The sequence below is a fragment of the Danio rerio genome, chromosome 7 (assembly GCF_049306965.1).
Source record: "Danio rerio strain Tuebingen ecotype United States chromosome 7, GRCz12tu, whole genome shotgun sequence".
Lineage (NCBI taxonomy): Eukaryota > Metazoa > Chordata > Actinopteri > Cypriniformes > Danionidae > Danio > Danio rerio.
Window position 1 is genome coordinate 64,171,133 of NC_133182.1, and position 20,484 is coordinate 64,191,616.

At 34.5% G+C, this 20,484-nt stretch overlaps 2 protein-coding genes across 2 annotated transcripts in view; one reads left to right on the forward strand and one right to left on the reverse strand.

Annotated features, from left to right (window-relative positions):
* Positions 1-20,484, reverse strand: part of LOC141375164 (uncharacterized) — a 340,778-nt gene that overhangs the window by 298,576 nt on the left and 21,718 nt on the right. The window lies entirely within an intron of this gene.
* The window catches only part of adam19a (ADAM metallopeptidase domain 19a), a 227,908-nt gene that overhangs the window by 75,209 nt on the left and 132,215 nt on the right, over positions 1-20,484 (forward strand). The window contains exon 3 of the mRNA XM_005172361.6: positions 8,880-8,956. Coding sequence (XP_005172418.1) covers positions 8,880-8,956 — 77 coding nt within the window. The remainder of the gene's footprint in view (positions 1-8,879; positions 8,957-20,484) is intronic.

Sequence of the window (20,484 nt, forward strand, 5' to 3'; positions counted from 1 at the left end):
GAAGGTAATTCTACTAGTGAAGAACATAGAACTATACCCTCTCTGCAATGACACCGCAAGACTGTGCTCTTTCGCTGATTGGAGGCTCCCGGAGGGGATGAAGACCTTAAGAAGCAGGTGGAGGTTAGAGGGTGCAGTGCCAGTTGCTGTCCTGGACGCAAGCATCAGTGATTTAAATTTAATTCGAGCTTAACCGGTAACCAATGCAGAGAGAAAACGAGGTATTATATGGACTCTCTGTGGCTCATTGAAGGCCAGACGTGCTGCAGAGTTCTGGACCATCAGTAGAGGCTTGAGAGAGCAGGATGGGAGTCCAGCTAGAAGAGCAATGTAGTAGTCTAGCCTTGATATGAGCTTGAAATAAAAATATTGAGCAGCATGATCTGTTAAGAAAGATAAAAAATTTTTGGATGCTCAAAAGTGCAAATATGCAAGATCAAGCTGTGTTAGAAGTATGCTCATTGTAGGACCATCTGAGATTCCTTACTGAACTACATGGGGTAATGGTGTATGATCCCAACTAGATTACTCCAGTGTCCAGATCATGAGCTTTGGAAACCTCTCCTCTCCAGGCAACTCTGAATGATCTGCCCGTAAGGTAAGACTTCAACCAGCAGAGCGGGGTTCCTGTGATGCCCATTGAGGAGAGGTTGGACAGTAGACTCTGGTCGTTCAATGTATCAAACGCAGCAGACAGGTCCAGTAAAAAGCAGAATGAATGATTTAGAACCTGCTTTGGCAATCTGCAGGGCTTCAGTGACCAAGAGAAGTGCAGTCTCAGCGGAATGTACACATTTGAAGCCTGATTGGTTTGCATCCAGCAGGTTATTGTGAGATAGAAATTTGGTAATTTTCAACTCAATAAAGAGAAGGAGAATGACTGGTCTGTAATTTTCAACCAGTGAGGTGTTGAGTGATGTTTTTTGAGCAGTGGGGTTACCAGGGCCTGCTTAAATGTACTTGGGAATGTGCCAGTGCGGAGTGAAGTGTTAATCATGTATGTTAGAGACGGCATAATGGTCTAGGAAATGCATGTGTAAGGGGATTGGGTCTAGGTTCTTGAAGGGACAAAATACTCTTATATTTAAAATTAAATACGTTTTTATGGCAAATTAGATTTCTGAAAATCTGGCTCTGGCTGCTTCTTTCTCTTCCAACAGCAACCCTCAGTGCTCAAACCTGGTGTTTTTCAGATGATTAAGATTTGTTAATGTCTTGATGTATTTTTAGTAATTTTATTTTATTCAAATTAACATTTGAGGAGGCAAATTTCCTTTCAAGTGATCAATTCTGCATGAAATAGGGCTGCACAATACATTTTCAGCATAGATATTGTAATGTGTGCATCTGCAATAGTCACATCGCAGGATCTGTAATGTTAAGTTAGAATTATAGTGTATTATATAGTTCAGGGTTGCTCCAATATTTTCATATGAAGGGCCTAAAACCAAATATTATTTAGAGCCTTGGGCCGAAGATAAATATACCAAGCAATTTTACATTATAGGTGCCATGGATAATTTCCTAATTTATTTCATAATATTTAAAAAATAATCAAAACATTGCTTTAAATTATATTATCTAATGCAGTGTAACTTTGAAAATAATAATTTATAACAGTGAACTATAAACAATCACATTTATAACACAGTGAAGTTTAATAATGAAAACACTAGTCAAGCGGAAGCTGCCTTTGACTTGATTTGCTCACTAAATTCTTTGCATTGTCAGGTGACACTGTACATTTAAACAGAATCTGGCTAATCTACACTATTTAATTGAAATATTTAAGTTCACTAAGCTTTTAACAATAAAACAAACAAAGGGCTAAATGAAATTTGAATTGACAAATTTCAAAACCATCCCCATCATTCTCCCTCTCTTCTCATGAGAGATGGAGGACCAAATCAAAGGTTACCCTGGACCAAGTTTGGCAAATGGGTCCTAGTTTGGGCATCTTTGAAATACAATATAGTTGATTATCATGTGTATGCGTTTTAAAGAGATAGATAACCCAAATTCTAGTTTCAAGTTCACCTCTTTTCTTGTAACTTTATTAAATATTACATGGACAATGAAGACTATTCAGTGTTGATTATCCAATACCTGTACTTGAATACTGTTAGATTTTTCCAAAAAACGATACCTCACTTTCATTTTTGCTACATTTTATTTATCTATGCTTGTAAATTATATATTAATCAAGATTAATTCCCCTACAAAATCACCCAATCAATCTAAAATGAAGAATTCTTTCCAAATAAAGATGTTTAAGTCATCTGGTGAAATTGTATTTACATCACAATATCTAACACAGAAATACAAAATATTGCAATTTCAGATTTTTGCAATATCATGCAGTTCTTGTGTGATACATAATTGTATTTATTCATTTAGGGGTCACACACATACACTAAGGCTAATTTAGCTTATTCAATTCACTTATATATGGAAAACTGAGCTAGCTTTTGCAGAATCAATGTGTGAATAACAACCATATGTGAATAACAATGTGACTCCTTTGTCTACTTGTGAATGGTTCAACAAAAAAATTATTTTAATGCCATACTTAATACAATGTTGCAATAGAGCTGTTATGGCTGAAATTGCATGCTTCCATACTATAAAGTACGCTAAAAACAAAATATGAGCCAAGTAGTATGTCTGAATTCATAGAATTAAAAAAAAACAGCATGCAAGAAGTACCTGGATGATCTACTACTTCTGGCAAGATTCTGAAGTGTTCATCCAATACACGCTATGCTATGCATGATGCACCGCAAGAAGATTAATGAGTAAGAGTGAAGCGACGCAACTGACGTGAGTAGGTCATGTGATCATGACAAAATGGGGGATGTAGTACGTCCGAGTTCCATTCATACTGCTCACATACATTTAAATTCAAATGCAGCACCTACTGAGGAGAAGGTGATTTTAGACGCAGCCTATGACCTACAATATGATAAAGTCAATAGTGTTATGGGGATTTCCAGGGCGTTGTTGATGCGGTTGCTATGTGGTTCCTACTATTGTATGTACAACAGTTTCTAGGGTGTTGTATGTGGTTGCCAGTGTGTTGCTGAGGGTGTTGCTTTGTGCTTGCTACATTTTCTAAAGCAGACATGAGTGGTTACTTGGGTGGATGCCAATGCAGTTGCTAAGGGTGTTTCTGTGGGATTGCTTCATTTCTGTTCTGGTTTTTTTAACATACGTTTTTTTGCTTCATTTTTTTTCCCCCACCAGTTCCATCATCCGACCAAATGAAAATTGGATTATTACTTAGAGAAGTAATAGCACACGTATCTCCATCAAGTTTTTTTGATCATCATTCTTGTCTGCAGCATTCAATACTGTTTTGAGAAACCCTTTAGCTTAATTTGATTCACAAACACTGCCACCATCGAATTACTTTCTCGGAATGTGCTTGCAGCAAGATGCTTCACATTTGGAATCATTCATTTTCACAGTTCCTCCAGTCATTTCATGTGCAGTCCCTATAGGGGTAGTGTTTATACAACGTTCTCCCTAAGGCCGGTAAAACATCTGACTGACTTTGGCTGCCGCTGGACCTAAAGATTTTCCATTTGTATCACAGGACTTTTGATGGCTGGAGGGAGGAGTTCATGTCGACTGATGTCTGACTTCTTGAAAAGGGTTTACAAGGCGGATCAAAGTTCTCAGCCTCGTACCCGTTTTATCTGCTAGCACAGCCAACCACAAGCAGCGCATGAGGAGCAAACACATGCTAGATGCTAGCTTTGGCCTGCTGAATTTAACACAGCCTTTCTTTAAAGCCAAACTTAAAGTGCGCAGCTGAATCAAAAAAAAAAAAAAAAGAGTGAGAGCTCATTTTCTTTTCAAAAAGGCTGCGTTTGTTTTGGGTGACACGGCGTGATTTTTTGGAAAGGGCTCTTTACTGAGGATTTTAGGATTTCCATATTTTTGAAGCTTTGAAAAAAACACTGACATTATCCAAAAATTATAATGCTTCAAGTGTTTCAAGAAGGCTGTTACTTTTCATTGTTTTGGAAAGTTCATCAGGGCTGCATGTTTGATGAAATGATACCAAAATATACATGGCATACATTTTGAAGACATATACAGCATATATTTGCACAGTTTTTTGAAAGTCATTACTCCAGTCTTTGGTGTCGCATTGTTAACATGTTATTATCTCTTCACTTTGTTCACCTAAAAGAAGGTTATCCGGGTTACAGATGAGGGAGCACGCAGGGGTGGGGTTTTTGGGCTGAATGTTTATTGAAGATGTCTCGGGTGTGAGAGAGAAAGGAATAAATGAATTAAACTGTCCTTACTAAATAAACGTTGTGTTCATTCAACTTTACAACATTACCTTTTAAAGATCATTCTAATATTCTGATTATAAATTCAAAATATTAGAAGTATTATCAGTTTCATGCTGCTTTTTATTTTTGTACAAACTGACAAAAATATTTTTTAGTATTGTTTAATAAATAGGAAGTTGAATAGCATTTTTATGATTTTTTGAACAATGTATTTTAAAAAATTATTAGTGAAACAAATATGTTTAAAAAAATTATTATTTTTAAACTCTAAAAATGCTTTTCTTTGTGTATTGAATCCATTTTTATTCATTCATTTTCAGCTTAGTCGCTTTATTAACCGGGGGTTGCCACAGCAGAATTTATCCAGCAGACGTTTTATGCAGTGGATGCCCTTCCCGCTACAACCCATCACTGGGAAACATCCATTCACACTAATTCACACTCATACACTACAGTCAATTTTAGCATACACTGTTAGACCTTACCAGGGTTTTTTACAGTAGAACACTGGCAACACTGTTGCCAGCCACTCACTGTAAAAGTTTGGTTACAGTAAGTAACTGGCAACAGTGTTGCCAGTTAATTACTGTAACTGAACCATTACAGTGAGTGGCTGGCAACAGTGTTGCCAGTTATTTACTGTAACTGAACCATTACAGTGAGTGGCTGGCAACAGTGTTGCCAGTTATTTACTGTAACTGAACCATTACAGTGAGTGGCTGGCAACAGTGTTGCCAGTTATTTACTGTAACTAAACCGATACAGGGAATAGCTGGCAACAGTGTTGCCAGTTAATTACTGTAATAGAGCAGCAGTGGTAACTAACTGGAAACTGTGTACAGTTAATTACTGTATTGTAGTGTTACAAATCACAGCATTATACTGCATACACATTAATAGTATGTCATATATAGTTATTGTAGTGTTACTAAAATTAATCAGTATTCTTAGCTGTTATTTAAAAATAGAAGGCATAACATTTTTCAGACAAATTTATTTTATTGTTTTGGCACCAAACAAATAAATAACAGAAAAAGTATAACAAAATTAAGAAATCAGCAGATATAAATATTGTCTTGCATATTACAGGTCTGCACAGTAAGGCTGCAGTCACACTAACATTTGAGCAAGCAAAATTCTGTCATACTGCACTGCGAAGTGGAATTAAACAAAGCGAGTAGTGGAATAAAACAAAATAATTAGAGATTGAAAAAGCAAGCCAGAGAGGTCATGTTCTGATCTTTGATTGGTATCAAGCAATCACATGATGTGATTTCGCATGTCAGCGTTCTCCAAGCTTGAACTTTCCAATGCTGCGAATTATGAAATTTGTCGCATGAGCTATCATTCCAGGTCTGCAGTACTCACATGCTTATGAATGGAAGTCTATAGGAAGAAAAGTGCAGTGTGACAGGGACTTTAAGCTGTAACTCTAATTAAACACACCTGATCAAACTAATTAAGGCTTGTTGGAAATCTACAGGTAATGTTGAAGCAGGGTGGGTACTAAACTATGATGCGCTGCAGTTCTCCAGGAACTTGGAGTTTGACCCCCATGGTATACAGCAGTGGTGCTCAATCCTGTTCCTGGATATCTACCTTCCTGCAGATTTCAGTTGCTACCCATATCAAACACACCTGCCTGTAATTATCAAGTGGTGTTCAGGTCCTAATTAATTGGTTTAGGTGTGTTTGAAATGAATAGCAACTAAAATCTGCAGGAAGGTAGATCAGCAAATGAACAGCAAAAAACACAACATAATTATTTTAAAGTTTAAAGTTTTAAATAATTAAAAACTGTGTTAAATCTCAATAAAAATTGTAGTAAGTAATTATAAAAAATAAAGTTGGCAACACCGAAAAACCAAAGGATCCAATCTTTTATTGTTATAATTATCTCATGACAACAAACTTTATTATTGTTTCTAATAGAAATTCATAGGTGGAAACACTGCTCTGAAAAATACTTAGCAACAAACTCACAACCTGGGACCGGACAGTGGAGCTTTTGTGTGTGGATGGCTATGTGTATCATGTTTTTGTGATTCCCTGTGATGATGTGCAAATGTTACCTTACTGAGATGATGAAATTTAATTTTGGCTTAGTTGCCAGAAAGATACATACAACTGTTAGCATCTGTACATTATGGCAGTATGCAATATCCAATAAATACTTAAACAAAAGTAATGTAAGAAGTTATATGAGGAGAGGCTAACTAGCTAACAATGTAGCTTTCAAGTACACAGTTCAAGATAACAACAATATAACTTAAAACACAGCCTTATTTTAGAAACCCTCAAAAACATTTGAACACATTTTACTTACTTATTGTAGATTCTTATTTAAAGCCTAAAACATATCAGACTCTACATCTGAATTGATGGACAGAGAATAGAGCGCACTCAGCAGTAAACAAATCAAACACATTCCTCCCTTAAAGGGCCAGCATTTTCTGAAAACTATTTCTAACACCTTTGTGTTTAGAATAAGACAGACAGCCTGTGGGAGTGTATGGTGATGCCTAAATCATTATTTTCTGCCTTTAAAATGCACGTCTATATAAATAGCAACATAAACCATCAGAGAATTTATTGGAATTAATTCTTTGCACTACACAATTTCATACAAAGTCTACTCCTTTAACAGTAAAATAATGTGTTAATAAATAATACATGTTTTCTTTTATTACAGCAAAACACTGGCTATTTTACAGTTATTTACTGCACAATCTACAGAGTAACAGTGCAGTTATACTAATTAAACACACCTGATCAAACTAAATCTAAAGGTAGTGTGTTGAAGAAGGGCTGGAACTAAATTCTGCTGGGCTGCGGCCCTCCAGGAGTTTGACATCCTTGGTACATAGCATATTTTCAAAGGAATTGCCTACATTTATCACAATCATGCACATATCATTGAATAAAAACAATAATATACAAACAATATACAAACGTCATCCAAAGCAAAAAAATAAAAAATAAATAAATATTCTGATCCTCATGTTGTTCCAAACCTGTAGTAATAATAATAATAAAAAACAAATAACCTGATTAATACATTTATTTAGGAAAGTCTTTATACTATACTGTTAATGCCATTTTTACCTACTTCATTTGAAGTTTTCCAAACAAATTCATTGAGTCTCTGCGAAAATGTTTGTACGTGCTGTTTAACATATTTTTTAAATAACACATTTTTACTAGTTAATTAGCAAAATGCTAATATTCAGCTTAAAGTGCAATTTAAAAGCTGAACTATAGGCTAAACTAGGCAAATTAAATTAATTATAGAATAGTAAACAAAGTTATAAAAATGATTGTGATAATTTGGTTGCTCTGTGTGAATATTTTTGCCTTTAAATGCATCTCGTCGATATCTTTACCTTTTAATTAGCTCTGTGACTTTGACATTGGTTGACTTCTGATACTCAATGTTAAAAACATAAAAGGAACCAAAGAGAAAACAGAGATGGCTGCAGAGAAATTTAGCTTATCATCAATGCATTGTCTCACTTTTTCCTCAATACTGACCATACACATACCAAAACTGAACAGTATATATATATATATATATATATATATATATATATATATATATATATATATATATATATATATATATATATATATATATATATATATAGCAACATAAAGCAGTACATGGGGTAATAATGGTTGAGCAGTAATTTACCATTTATTATCACAGTAACTATCTGTAATGGGTACATAAAGTAAATTACTGTAATTTATTCTTTGCACTACAAAATTTCATACAAATCCTGCTCCTTTTACAGTAAAATACTGTTTCCTTTTAATACAGCAAAACACTGGCTATTTTACAGTTATTTACTGCATAATCTACAGTAAGGGTTAACAGTGTACCTAATTAACCTGTATCACATGTCTTTGGACATGTGGGGGAAACCAGAGCACACGGAGGAAACCCACGCGAACACAGGCAGAATATGCAAACTCCACACAGAAACGCCAACTGACCCAGCTGAGGCTTGAACCAGCGAACTTCCTGCTGTAAGGCGAACGTGCTACCTACTGGCAAGAATAGGCAGTGATCTATGTTGTTCTAATGGCTTTTCCCACGGCTGGTGGAGGAGACGAGAGTTCGGTTGGAGTTCACTGTAGTGGATACATTTTTATTGTTTTTACTGCAAAATCCTCAATTTTAGTAGTACAGTATTTAAATGATTCTTTAGCGTAATGTCTAAAGTGAAGACAAAACAGCTAATTTTGCTTAAATTTTAAGATTGTTAGGCTGAACGGCATGAAATGCCATCAGTCTACAGACATTTCCCCGTATTTCTCTGTTGCAATTGAGACATCACAATAATTAACCCTGTAAAAGCCAAAGCAAACACTAGCATATTACTATGGTATAAATGCAGCACTACAACATACAAAAGAGAGAGATCGACTTAGAATGTCACTTACGTGATTTATAATGATTTGTTCAGCTGTAGTTTGAAATTACACAGAATTTTTCTTTATGGTATGGTGAAGGGTTATCTTTAAATTGAAATGCAATTCAAAATTCGGTTATTGATTTTGTCTCATCAGGACAAGTTTCCAGAGAGTGGGGAGATTCTGGTCTCAGCACAGGACTTGGAGCTGGTTCTACAAGTTGAACGGAATCAGTAAGTACCCAATTTAAATGACTCATACGCATAATTGATCCGATCTGAATCTGATTACAAGCCACTGATGAACTGACTTTTGCAGCACATCCGGACATAATCACACAGTTGCACATTATATGACTGGTTATTATGTTTCTTTTCATCCTTCTTAATTACTAATTGGAGGATTTCATAATTCCCATCTCATCAGTCATGACTGGACTACTTCTGGCAAATAAAAAGCCTTTATTGAAGATGTAATGAGCATAAGCGTATTAGATTATGCAATCCAATCATTTTACATCTTAATAAACCGCTGACAGATTTTTATTGCAAACTGCATTTCAAATTGCTGTGTTGAATACATGATCATTAGGGTATGAATGCATCTAGAGGGAGCTAATATTGTGAAGATTTGGGTGCTGTTCTCAATGTGCAAATTACAGGGGGGTAAAGTTTGACTCTCCATAATTAATGGTTGATCAAAACAAGTAGTTTACCTTTAAAAAGTGAGAACAGTTTGCTCTGATCTGCATCTTAAATTCATTTATTTTCTTTTTGGGATTAGTCCCTTTATTAATCTGGGATCGCCAAAGAGGAATGAACTGCCAGCTTATCCAGCTTATGTTTTACCCAAACGGATGCCCTTCCAACTGCAACCCATTACTGGGAAACATCCATACACACTTAATCACACTAATTCACTATGCACCGATTTAGCTAACTCAATTCACCTATAGCGCATGTGTTTGGACTTGTGGGGGAAACCGGATCACCTGGAGGAAACCAACACCAATATGGGAAGAACATGCAAATTCTACACAGAAATGGCAACTGAGCTAGGTGAGGCTTAAACCAGTGACCTTCTTGCTGTGAGGCGATCATGCTACCCACTGCGCCACCGTGACACCCCTTTATTTTAAATAATAATAATAATTATTAAAATAATAAAGACTATGAATATACATTAGACCATTCCATAATGGTTATATAATGGCACTACGCAGTCTATGCATAGTCATATGTGTTCAAAACACCCTTTTTTTGTGAAAAAAAAAAGGTTTTTCTTGTTTGTTTCATCATATAGGCCAATCTATAATTAGACACATAGGGTGCATCTTAATCAGTACTCTTGTTTAGTAGTTCATTCCACTCATCAGGGCATCAGTTATTTTTAAGGGCTGTCTCAATCGCAAAATTCTTCCAGTATATTAAAATGTTTGCTCCCTGAAAACTCCCTTGAAAATCATGGTGCATTGATATGCACTATTCATCCTTAAAGGAAGTTCAAATGCTTGAAATATGAATCACGTGACCCAAATTATCAATCATGTGACCCAAATTATCAATCAAATTATAAAAATGACTAACGAGAGATGTTTTTTTTCTAAAAACAATTCCTTATTAATTTATTTTTAACATGAACTAACATTGTAAAAAAAGCTTCTATCCGTCCAATTAAAAAAAAAATAGGATGTTTTGAGAATAAACTATCAGAGTCTCATCTCCCATTCCATTTAAGTGTTAGTTGTGTCACGCCATGCGCATTTCCTTTTTACATGACAGACTTTGTAAGTGGAAAAACTGAACACTTCACTAGAGAGAAAACAGTTAAACAGGGCATCTGCAGCTTGAGGATAAAGAATGAGTCTCCTCCATTCAGCCTCTTTACATTCTCTTTCACTTTTTCTTTTTCATGGTTAAGGAAACAGTGTTGTACGCACTCCACTGAAGACATCCATTAGCGTACATAATTAATTTAGTTTGTTAAGCGCAAAGTTTTGTGTCAAAACTATTTCTAAATTCAGTTATAATTTCCAGCAAACAAAGAAAATAACAGAAAAGAGATTATATCCAAACACATGTTCTATGCCCCATATGATTCCCCACAAAAACCCCACAGGTGGACAGGTCTAAACTTGTTTTAATAAAACAAATATAAATATGTGTATAATAAATACTACTACTACTAATAATAACATCATACAAAAGCATGTTGTCATGAATAAACTGAAAATAAAAATAAAACCCAGAGATAAAGAAGGCATGGAGGCAGTGGTTTTTATATTTATGTAGAAAATGATAATTTTTGTAACAATTTAATCCTTTAATTGTTTTCTTCTGTAAAGATATTTAAGTATTGCTGTACATCCTGTGTGTATTAAAGGGCCATGAAACCCCCTCGTTTCAGCAGGGTGTTTTCACACCTCTACTTTGGAAAAAGTCAGAAAAGTGGGCGTGTCCAGCTCTGTTTAGGGGGAGTGTCGGAGGAACTAAAGTGGGATGGTGTGGGAGTGTCTATTTGGGCACGCGCGAGTTTCAGTCAAAATACACACACAGAAGAAAGTGATGGTGTTTAACCTACATGGACATGTGTAGTCGAATTATTTGCCAAATTATTAAATGTTGGACTTTAACTGCAGTTTGGCTCATATATATATATATATATATATATATATATATATATATATATATATATATATATATATATATATATATATATATATATATTTGTAGAACAATCTCTTGTCATAAATATTTTAATAAACTTTAATATGTAAAACTGTCTGAGATATGAACAAAAGCAAGTGATGCATCAAAGTCTGATTTAAATAGAATATATATATATTGATTATGGCAAAAAAAAAGAAAAAAAAAAGTACACTTACTTAAAATTACACATGTTCTTTTAGATTTAGCCTGCTCCACAATTCACGCAATACTGTCTGCTTAGTTACTGTCCTCTTCTTATAAGCTAAAAAGACAATAATGGTACAACATTCCTGACCATTTTTACTAATAAAGCCTGATAACAGGACATCAGTATATTGTAAAACAAAATTTTCAAATATTCTTTTACAGTTATCAAAGAAATAATTTGTTCCATCATTATAGTTTTGTAACTATTCAGTTGTTTTAAATTCAAAATTGTGTTATATACATCAGTGTCAAACCTAAAAAATGGTGGAAAAACATATTCTGTAATTGTGTTTTAAAACCACCCTTGGCCTCTTTTGGCTTTGCAAACTTATCCCTCTGTTCTTTTTTTACTTTTTTTTACTTTTTAACAAAAACATTCCTCCTTTCTCTCTGTTGCAATTTCTAGCTTATAATTATTGTCTAGTTCTCCCTATGATCACGCATGGATGAATCATAAAGGTGTCTGTACAGTCATATCTGTTTCAGACAAAATTTCTTATAAGTGTTTCATATTCTGTTCGCTCGAGTCTCAAAAAAAATTGTGTGCTTCGCCAGCCTAAATCATGTCGTGCACACTCAAAGCAAATCTCCTCAAACACATCGATGACATCACATTCGCCACGTGCACTCAAGCGAACTAGTGCACATCTTGAGTATAAACCAGGCACTGCCCTGTGTGAGGAACTTTAAAATTTTACATTGGTCGAAACAAATATTTCTTAGGTAATCTTAATCAAAAACAGTTAAATTGAACTATGTTTTAACTTTTTAAAAAAATCAACAACAACAACAACAACAAATAATATTAAACTGAAAATGAGAGATACATTTTTAGTTGGATGTAGTATTGCTGCAGTACTGAGGTTGAGAAAAATCTAGTAAACATTAATAATTGTTTAATGGTTAAAATGTTGCAGGTATATGAAACATTATTTAGCTTTTTAAAAATGTAGTAAAATTCATAAACTAATGTAATTAGTTCTTTCCTCTCATCTCCTTATAAACAATGTAAAATTTGCATGCTTATGGTGCTGAATTTATCTATGACTAGGAAACTACTTCACATGGTCCAAGAAGTGTGCTTGAATATTATTAGCGGCAGAGATGGTGAACAGGTATCTCCATCACTGATTGCTCTGCCAAATGCTGTGATGAACCTCAGAGTCATGGTTAGATCCTGACTGTACTGAAAGCCTTTGGGAATGAGTTGTCTTTTCCTGCCCAGGAATTGCAGGAGCACATTAATGCTACTTGGCAGAGTTAATGTTTATTTTATCCACATATGAACCTTGCATTCCCTTGCAGTCTTGGCCAGTCTGCTTCTGCGAATGTAGGTCAGAAGAAAAAGGACACACACACGCACTGACACACATAAACACAGAACAGCCCGACTTCCTGAGTATTGTTGAGGCTCCAAGGAACCCTCAAAGCGGTCCGGCAGAGTTTTTTTGGAGTTTTTACAAGACAAAGTACTCTCCAAGCAGGTCGAAGTGAAGAAAATGAGAGTCAGGGTATAGAGGACTGGCGTAGAATCTAGATCACAGCCCCATAGAAATGGGTCCAGGAAATGGAGGATAGCTTGAGGACTTTTTAATGAATACACTCAATCTGTAGACTGAGCACTCTTGAAATAGATTAAAGAAGGTACATTGTTTGAGTGTATATGCCATTTGACTAATTACTTCTTTACATTCAATCTGTTGCAGTGAAGTTTTTCAAACACACAACAGAAGCAGAGCTTGAAGAAATGTAAAGGGTAATTTCAGAGGGAAGGGCGGGAGGTGTCTGTTTTGTGAAAAGCTTATTTCAAGAGTATATATGAAGTATTTATTGCAATGAATTTGATTGCACTTTTAAATTAATTCTGTAGGTCAGCATAGTGAGTTTATTTGACCCATTTAAACCCATTAATCAGTGAAATCTGTAAACATAAACAACTGTAAATGTGATAACATCACAAAAACCAGACTAGACAAATATTGTGAACCAAACGGCTAAGTGCATGATTTATCAAGGGTCACCACAGCAGAATGAACCATAGATTATTCTGGAATAGGTTTTATGTGACGGATAGCGGTCCAGCACTGGGAAACAATAATACAGTGTCTCACACACACTAATACACTACGGCTAATTTTGTTTATCTAATTCACCTATTACACTTATCTTTAGATTTTCTGGGAAACTGAATCACTCAGAGGAAACCCATGCAAACTTGGAGAGAACATGACTATCTTATTAATTACAAAAGTAAACACAAAAGTGAAAAGATTCTAATTGACCAGTGGCGAATTTAGGCATAGGCCAGGGGTGTCTAAACTTGGTCCTGGAGGGCTGGTGTCCTGCAGATTTTAGCTCCAACTGGCTTCAACACACCTGCTAGAAAGCCTAGTAAGAGCTTGATTAGCTAGCACAGGTGTGTCTGATTGGGGTTGGAACTAAACTTTGCAGGACATCGTCCCTCCAGGACCGAGACTGGACATCCCTGGCATTAGCAATATGGGCATTCGCCCAGGGTGGCATCTCGCTGAGGGTGGCTCAAGAAAATGGTGACAAGGAGAAAAAAAAAGATACATTTTACTTTATGAAGTATATTGATTTAGAGTGTTAATCCTAGAATAAAGACTTTTAATATAAAAGAATATAATTATTAGAATAATAGAAGAATTATCCTAGAATAAAGCATCTTTTGCATGCACAAGCTTGTTACTGACACATACACGCAGAAAACAATTCCTGTGTGCCTCACACGCTGCTCTACTCCGGGTGTGCATCCCAGTTTTTTACAGTGATGCCGATATAACACGCGCGTCTATGTGCTGTGAAACTGAAGTAGGCCTAACTGGTGTATCTTTTATGCAGAGGTGTCAGCACGCAGAGAGTTTTGCAAGTCAACAAAACTAAAGGTAATATGATCATGATCTTATTTTGACTAAGCATGGCTATGAGGCAGAAAGGTGAGATAATGAGTCAGGGAGGTAAGACTTGACAAAGGCAACACATAATTCCAAATTAAAGCAAATGTATTTTCTTGTATTCTATAGAATTGTCATTAATGTTCATGCAAAAGATTTCTTAAGTGATATTTTTAGTTTCTGAGTTTCATATGGAGTTTAACAGCAAATTAAAGTGTGTGTATGCATGTCTGTGAGTGTGGGAGAGTGAGAGTGACCTTTGCGCACTTACCTTGATGTGTCTGAGAAAATGTAAATATGCATCTCAGCTCGCAGAACTACCTGGAGTAAACTAAAACAAAGACTGTGTATTTATGCTCCATTAAATGTCCTCATAATGGAAGTCAATGGGGCAAAAACAGCCACCAACAGTAAATTAGAGAGAAAAAACTAAAATCTAACAAAACATCAAAGCCACTCTTGTTAATCATAGCTCGTATATATTTATATATATATATATATATATATATATATATATATATATATATATATATATATATATATACACACACACATATATATATATATATATATGATGCATTTTTACAGCAGTTTAATCCAGTGGATGTTTTTCTCCTTCAAACATAACAAAAGGGTAGTACAGTCCACAATGATTAAATACATTTTTAAAAGTTTTGTTAGTTATGCCCTGCACATTTTTTTTTTGTTTGTTCAAACTAATTTAAAATGAGCTGAAACAACACAATTCTTGATATTTCATTTGAACAGCTTAATTTTTTATGTTCAATCCACACAAATTTGTTAAATGTTTTAAGTTACCTTAATCCATTTGTGTTGGGATAAATGAAATGTGTGAAACCCTGCATTTTTTTTTTTACAGTGTGGGTACCTGTGGAGTTTTAAGCTATTAATTTCAGTGACCTGGGAGCCATAAAAAAAGAAGCCTCGTTTTTTGTGAGGTTGTGTTGAAATACATTGAATTTTACTTAAAATGTTAGGATTAGTAAAGTCAGTTTAAATAAGATAGTAGCACTTTAATTGAATTAAATTGAATTCATCTTTAATTTTATAGCACTTTTTACAATGTCGATTGTGTGCAGCTTAACATAGATTAAGGAAAAAAAGTGCCAATCATGATTTTTCGATATTCCAGCAATTCAGGCAGGCAGGAGAGCAGTGTAGAATGCTGGTGTAGTTCTAGTTCAACTGAAACTAATTCAGAATAGAGAAATACAAATGTCACTGCTGAAGAGGGTGTTAGAAATGGGTGACACCTTTTTATTTATGACATGACACAGGTCATGAATATGGATGATATTTTTATATGCTTATGACAACTGTCATTTGCTCATCTGGTAACATTGTTTGAGATGTCCTTGTTATGACAACTTGACATAAATAAATGCATCACAACCTGTTTTTGTCATTGACAACAAATCCTGTCAATGTCTTTGTCACGACATCTTTACATTAACCAGACATTATAACTTGTCATAAATCTCTCATGAACATAATTGCCATTAGGCCATTACAGTTGTATCAAGTGGTGTTTCTTTTTGTGTACCACACCAAATGAGATTGTTTCAACCTTTCTTAGAGCCAGTTGTTGTCAATAATAAGAGCTGATAAGCCTAAAAACTAAATCTAAATTGTCCCTGCATCTACATCATGCTTACTCGTTGCGTTTCATTCCATAATTTCAAACACTTAACAAATAACTTGTTAATGTCAGTTTGTCCAAACATTCCTTAAAGTAAAAGTCTACTGAGCACTTAACAGAGTTACATAAAATAATGCATATAATATTTGACAAGGAGTGCTACCATTATCAAACATTACCCAAAACATAAACATTCCATCAAAATATTCACCAATAACTTAAAAATTGTCAAAAATGTGCTGAAAAATCAGGGCAAATGCATACATAACTAAATGATTATTAAAAAAAATGATGGTTAATTTGGCAGCAAAGCAGCAGTAATTAATCTAAAATAAAAAAAAAACAGTATGAAATACTGCCATATCATATCTAACCATATCATACTGTATACAACTATAAAAAAATGTTGGGTGTATATATACAGTTGAAGTCAGAATTCAACACATTTCTAAACATAATAATTTTAATAACTCATTTCTAATAAGTGATTTATTTGATCTAAATAATAATATTTGTAAATAATATTTGACTTCATATTTTTCAAAACACATTTATACAGCTTAAAGTGATATTTAAAGGCTTAACTAGGTCAATCAGGTTAACTAGGCAGGTTAGGATAATTAGGCAAGTTATTGTGTAATGACAGTTTATAAACTATCTAAATATATATAGCTTATAGGGGCTAATAATCTTGTTCTTAAAATGGCTTTAAAAAACAAAACTGCTCTTGTTCTAGCTGAAATAAAATTAAAAAAAGACTTTCTCCATAAGAAAAAATATTATCAGACATATTATGAAAATATGCTTGCTCTGTTTAAAATCATCTAGGAAATATAAAAAAAATGACAAAAAAAATAAAATCAAAAGAGGGCTAATAATTCTATATATATATAGTTAAAATTACAATTTTAACTATATATATATATATATATATATATATATATATATATATATATATATATATATATATATATATATATATATATATATATATATATATATATATATACTTATTACTTATTTCTAAAAAATACATTTTATGTTGCAACTACCTATTTTACCTGCCCTGCAGCTTATTTTGCATTGCTGTATTTAGATGTACAGTGGCTAATACTTTACATGTATAAATATAAATGTCCCCGAATGCACTCTAAATCTACAGCAACAAACTGTAAACTGCAAACACTGAATGGAACTGTTAAGTATAATAGTGTCAAAACAGCTAAATCTAAATGGAAACTGTTGAAAAAACAGTGGTGCTGTATAGTGTGAAAACAACAGAAATTGCTTACAGTACATGAATGTGTGAAAAAGATTTTAACATTTCTTAGAACCAGTTGTTGTTACTAATACGAGAACTGATAAGCTTAAAGACTAATTTAAATTGCCCATAAATGTACATTCACTACCAGAGCAGATAAATGTTTTACCTAAACACACACACACACACATACACACACACACACACACACACACACACACACACACACACACACACACACACACACACACACACACACACACAAACACACACACACACACACACACACACACACACACACACACACACACACACACACACACACACACACAATAGAAGATTGAAATTTAAAACTGAAATAAGGACCTTTTTATTGGAGCTCTCCATTCTCCATACACTCTCCATTCAAACAAATGAATGATTTTGCACAGGCAGTGTTGGTAGCTTAACCCTAAAGACATTTTGGTTTAACTTTAGATTGGCATTCTGACCTCTCTCAGCTGAGGTTAAAGGTCACTAGTCTTATGGCTGTGTTGCATTATGGGTGATCCATAACGGGACCATAATAACCCTCTCTGAAAACCTCTAGGCATATATATTTTTTTCTTTTTCATGGAACTTCATTTACTTCAATTTGACTTATGACACCATTTACTTGAATAGCCCCTTTGTATATAGCTCCTCTAAACCATGTTATTTTTTCTCCATGAGATTACCAAAGAGACTCTCATATTACAAGTAACATTAAGAAATAGGTAAATTTTTACCACAATATTGCCAATAAATGAAAAAAAAAGGTATTTCATGCATAGCCAACCTATTTGTGATGCAAATGAGCATGTTTGGTGTTTGCATCTTAGCTGTTTTTTAATTGAAAGGCTGATGGACAGTTTAAAGAGAGTGAATGAATAGACACAGGCAGATGATGGGCATCCTTTAGGCAGTGTTTATAAGCCAGAGTAATGAGTTTTAATATCATTCAAGCAGGATCTCACCACATTTTTTAATTACAAATAGCTGATTTATGCAGAAGTTTGTCCTTTAACATTTGATATTTTAAGGGACTGCAGTGATGATCTTGGTGATGTCATTTTTAGTTACGTCACTAGCTATGTTTGCGAATTAGATTTGTGCTCAAAACTGGAATAGCACATAAAACATTTGTGAATAAAGCATTGCTTCCATCCAATGAGTAAAATAGAATAAAATCATGACAAGTTGTCATTAAATAGACCATTTTGAGGGACTTAAACAAAAACAATGGTCCCAACATATTTCCTGTTTTGCAGTTTTTATTTCTATAGCTTCCGAGAATCCAAAAAGAGCCACATATTGATAAATAATGTTGTGATAGCTGTTTTAATATTAATATATGATTGAATTGCCTCTTGTTACAGTTATTACATAGTTTGATAATAAACGGGAAATGTTCATGGGCCGATGCAGTGAAATGGTCTATATCAAAAAGAAACTGGAAGCAGTGTTTTTTTTTTTTTTTTTTCTTTATTTAATACTTTGTTTGCATCATAGAAGAGAAAGACAAAATGCAATGAACATGCAGAGGCTTTTGGAAACGTGAGTCCACTCTTTTAGAATACAGTAATCCAATTTTTGGGAGGTAAAAACCATTTTAATGTCTTTGGCCTGTGGATTGTTGGCAAGGCAAGATTTTTTATTTATTTATTTTTTTTACATAGCACATTTCATACGTAATGTCAGGGTTCTGCCATTCTGGTCTTGTAAATTCTTGTTTTGGTGGCAGAGCTCGGACACTACCCATGTCTGGTCCTGTTTCTGTCTCTGTTTGCGCGCAGAGACGCGTCCCTCAGACGCGTGCGCTCTTGTACTCGTGTTTGTGTTTTCGTCTGTCAGCAGCGTGGTGTTTCATTCCCAGCATCTCAGTCTTGTTTGTTTCGGTTTTGGCCGGCGCTGGGATGAAGCATGCACGCTGCGTGTGTGAGCGCACGGTGAGTGTTTTCATTCATCGTGTGCTCGTGTCTTGCGTCTCTTGTCAAAGCACGTGGCTTGGTGTTTACATTGTGGTCACGTGCTTTTGTCGTGTGCTTCAGTGTTGTGCTTGTCTTGTCATGAACATGCAGTTAATGAGTTCTCTCATTGGCCGCATGTTCTTGTCCTGTGTTATGTGGGCGCATGGCTTGTGTTGTCTCTCTGTCATGCGCTCTCCCGTCTATTGTCTAGTCCCACCCTCCTTGTTAACTCATTATTAGTTTGTCATGTTCACCTGTTTGTGTCAATTTACTTTTGCTTTATAATCCCCCTCATGTCTTCAGTCCTTTGCCAGTTCGTCGTCGATATTCCCTTTGTGTTCCTGTTCCAGTCATGTCTTGCCAGCCCAGCCAAGTTTGTCTGTTTTTGATTCATGTTTTCCCCCTCGGGGTAGTTTGTTTTGCCTTTTTGTTTTATTCGTACTTTATTATTAATAAAACCCAATTATTGTTTGCACTTGAGTCCTCGCTCACTCATCCTTCCCGAACCCTGACACATAATGGTAATGCAAGTACTTTACTGCACATAAAAAACAAAGATAAAAAAAAAAAAAAAACATAAAATGCTATAATGATAAGAAATTAAAATAAACAAAACACCTTAGTTTAGTTCACATTTCAGAGTATTAACTACTGGTTCATTGCCTGCCTATTATTAGAATATTAAGAGTTTATTAATAGGTATGAAGTATGATTTTATTTTACATTTCAAATCCAACCCAAAACTTAAACCCAACTGCTACCTTAATTTTAGCACTTTATTTTAAGAGTCCAAAATAATGCATTAGTTAAGCTTTAATTTATGGTTAAATTGATCACAATTAGGCATTGGTTAAAAACAAAAGCACTAGTTATTAATCGTTAACTAAACATTTTAATGGTCCCGAATAATCCATTAGTTAAGCTCAGTTAAACTTGTAAATCATAATTAACTTTTTCACAATTAAGCATTAGTTAAGCATGAGCAAACACATAATTCATGACTAACTAAACCATATAGTAAA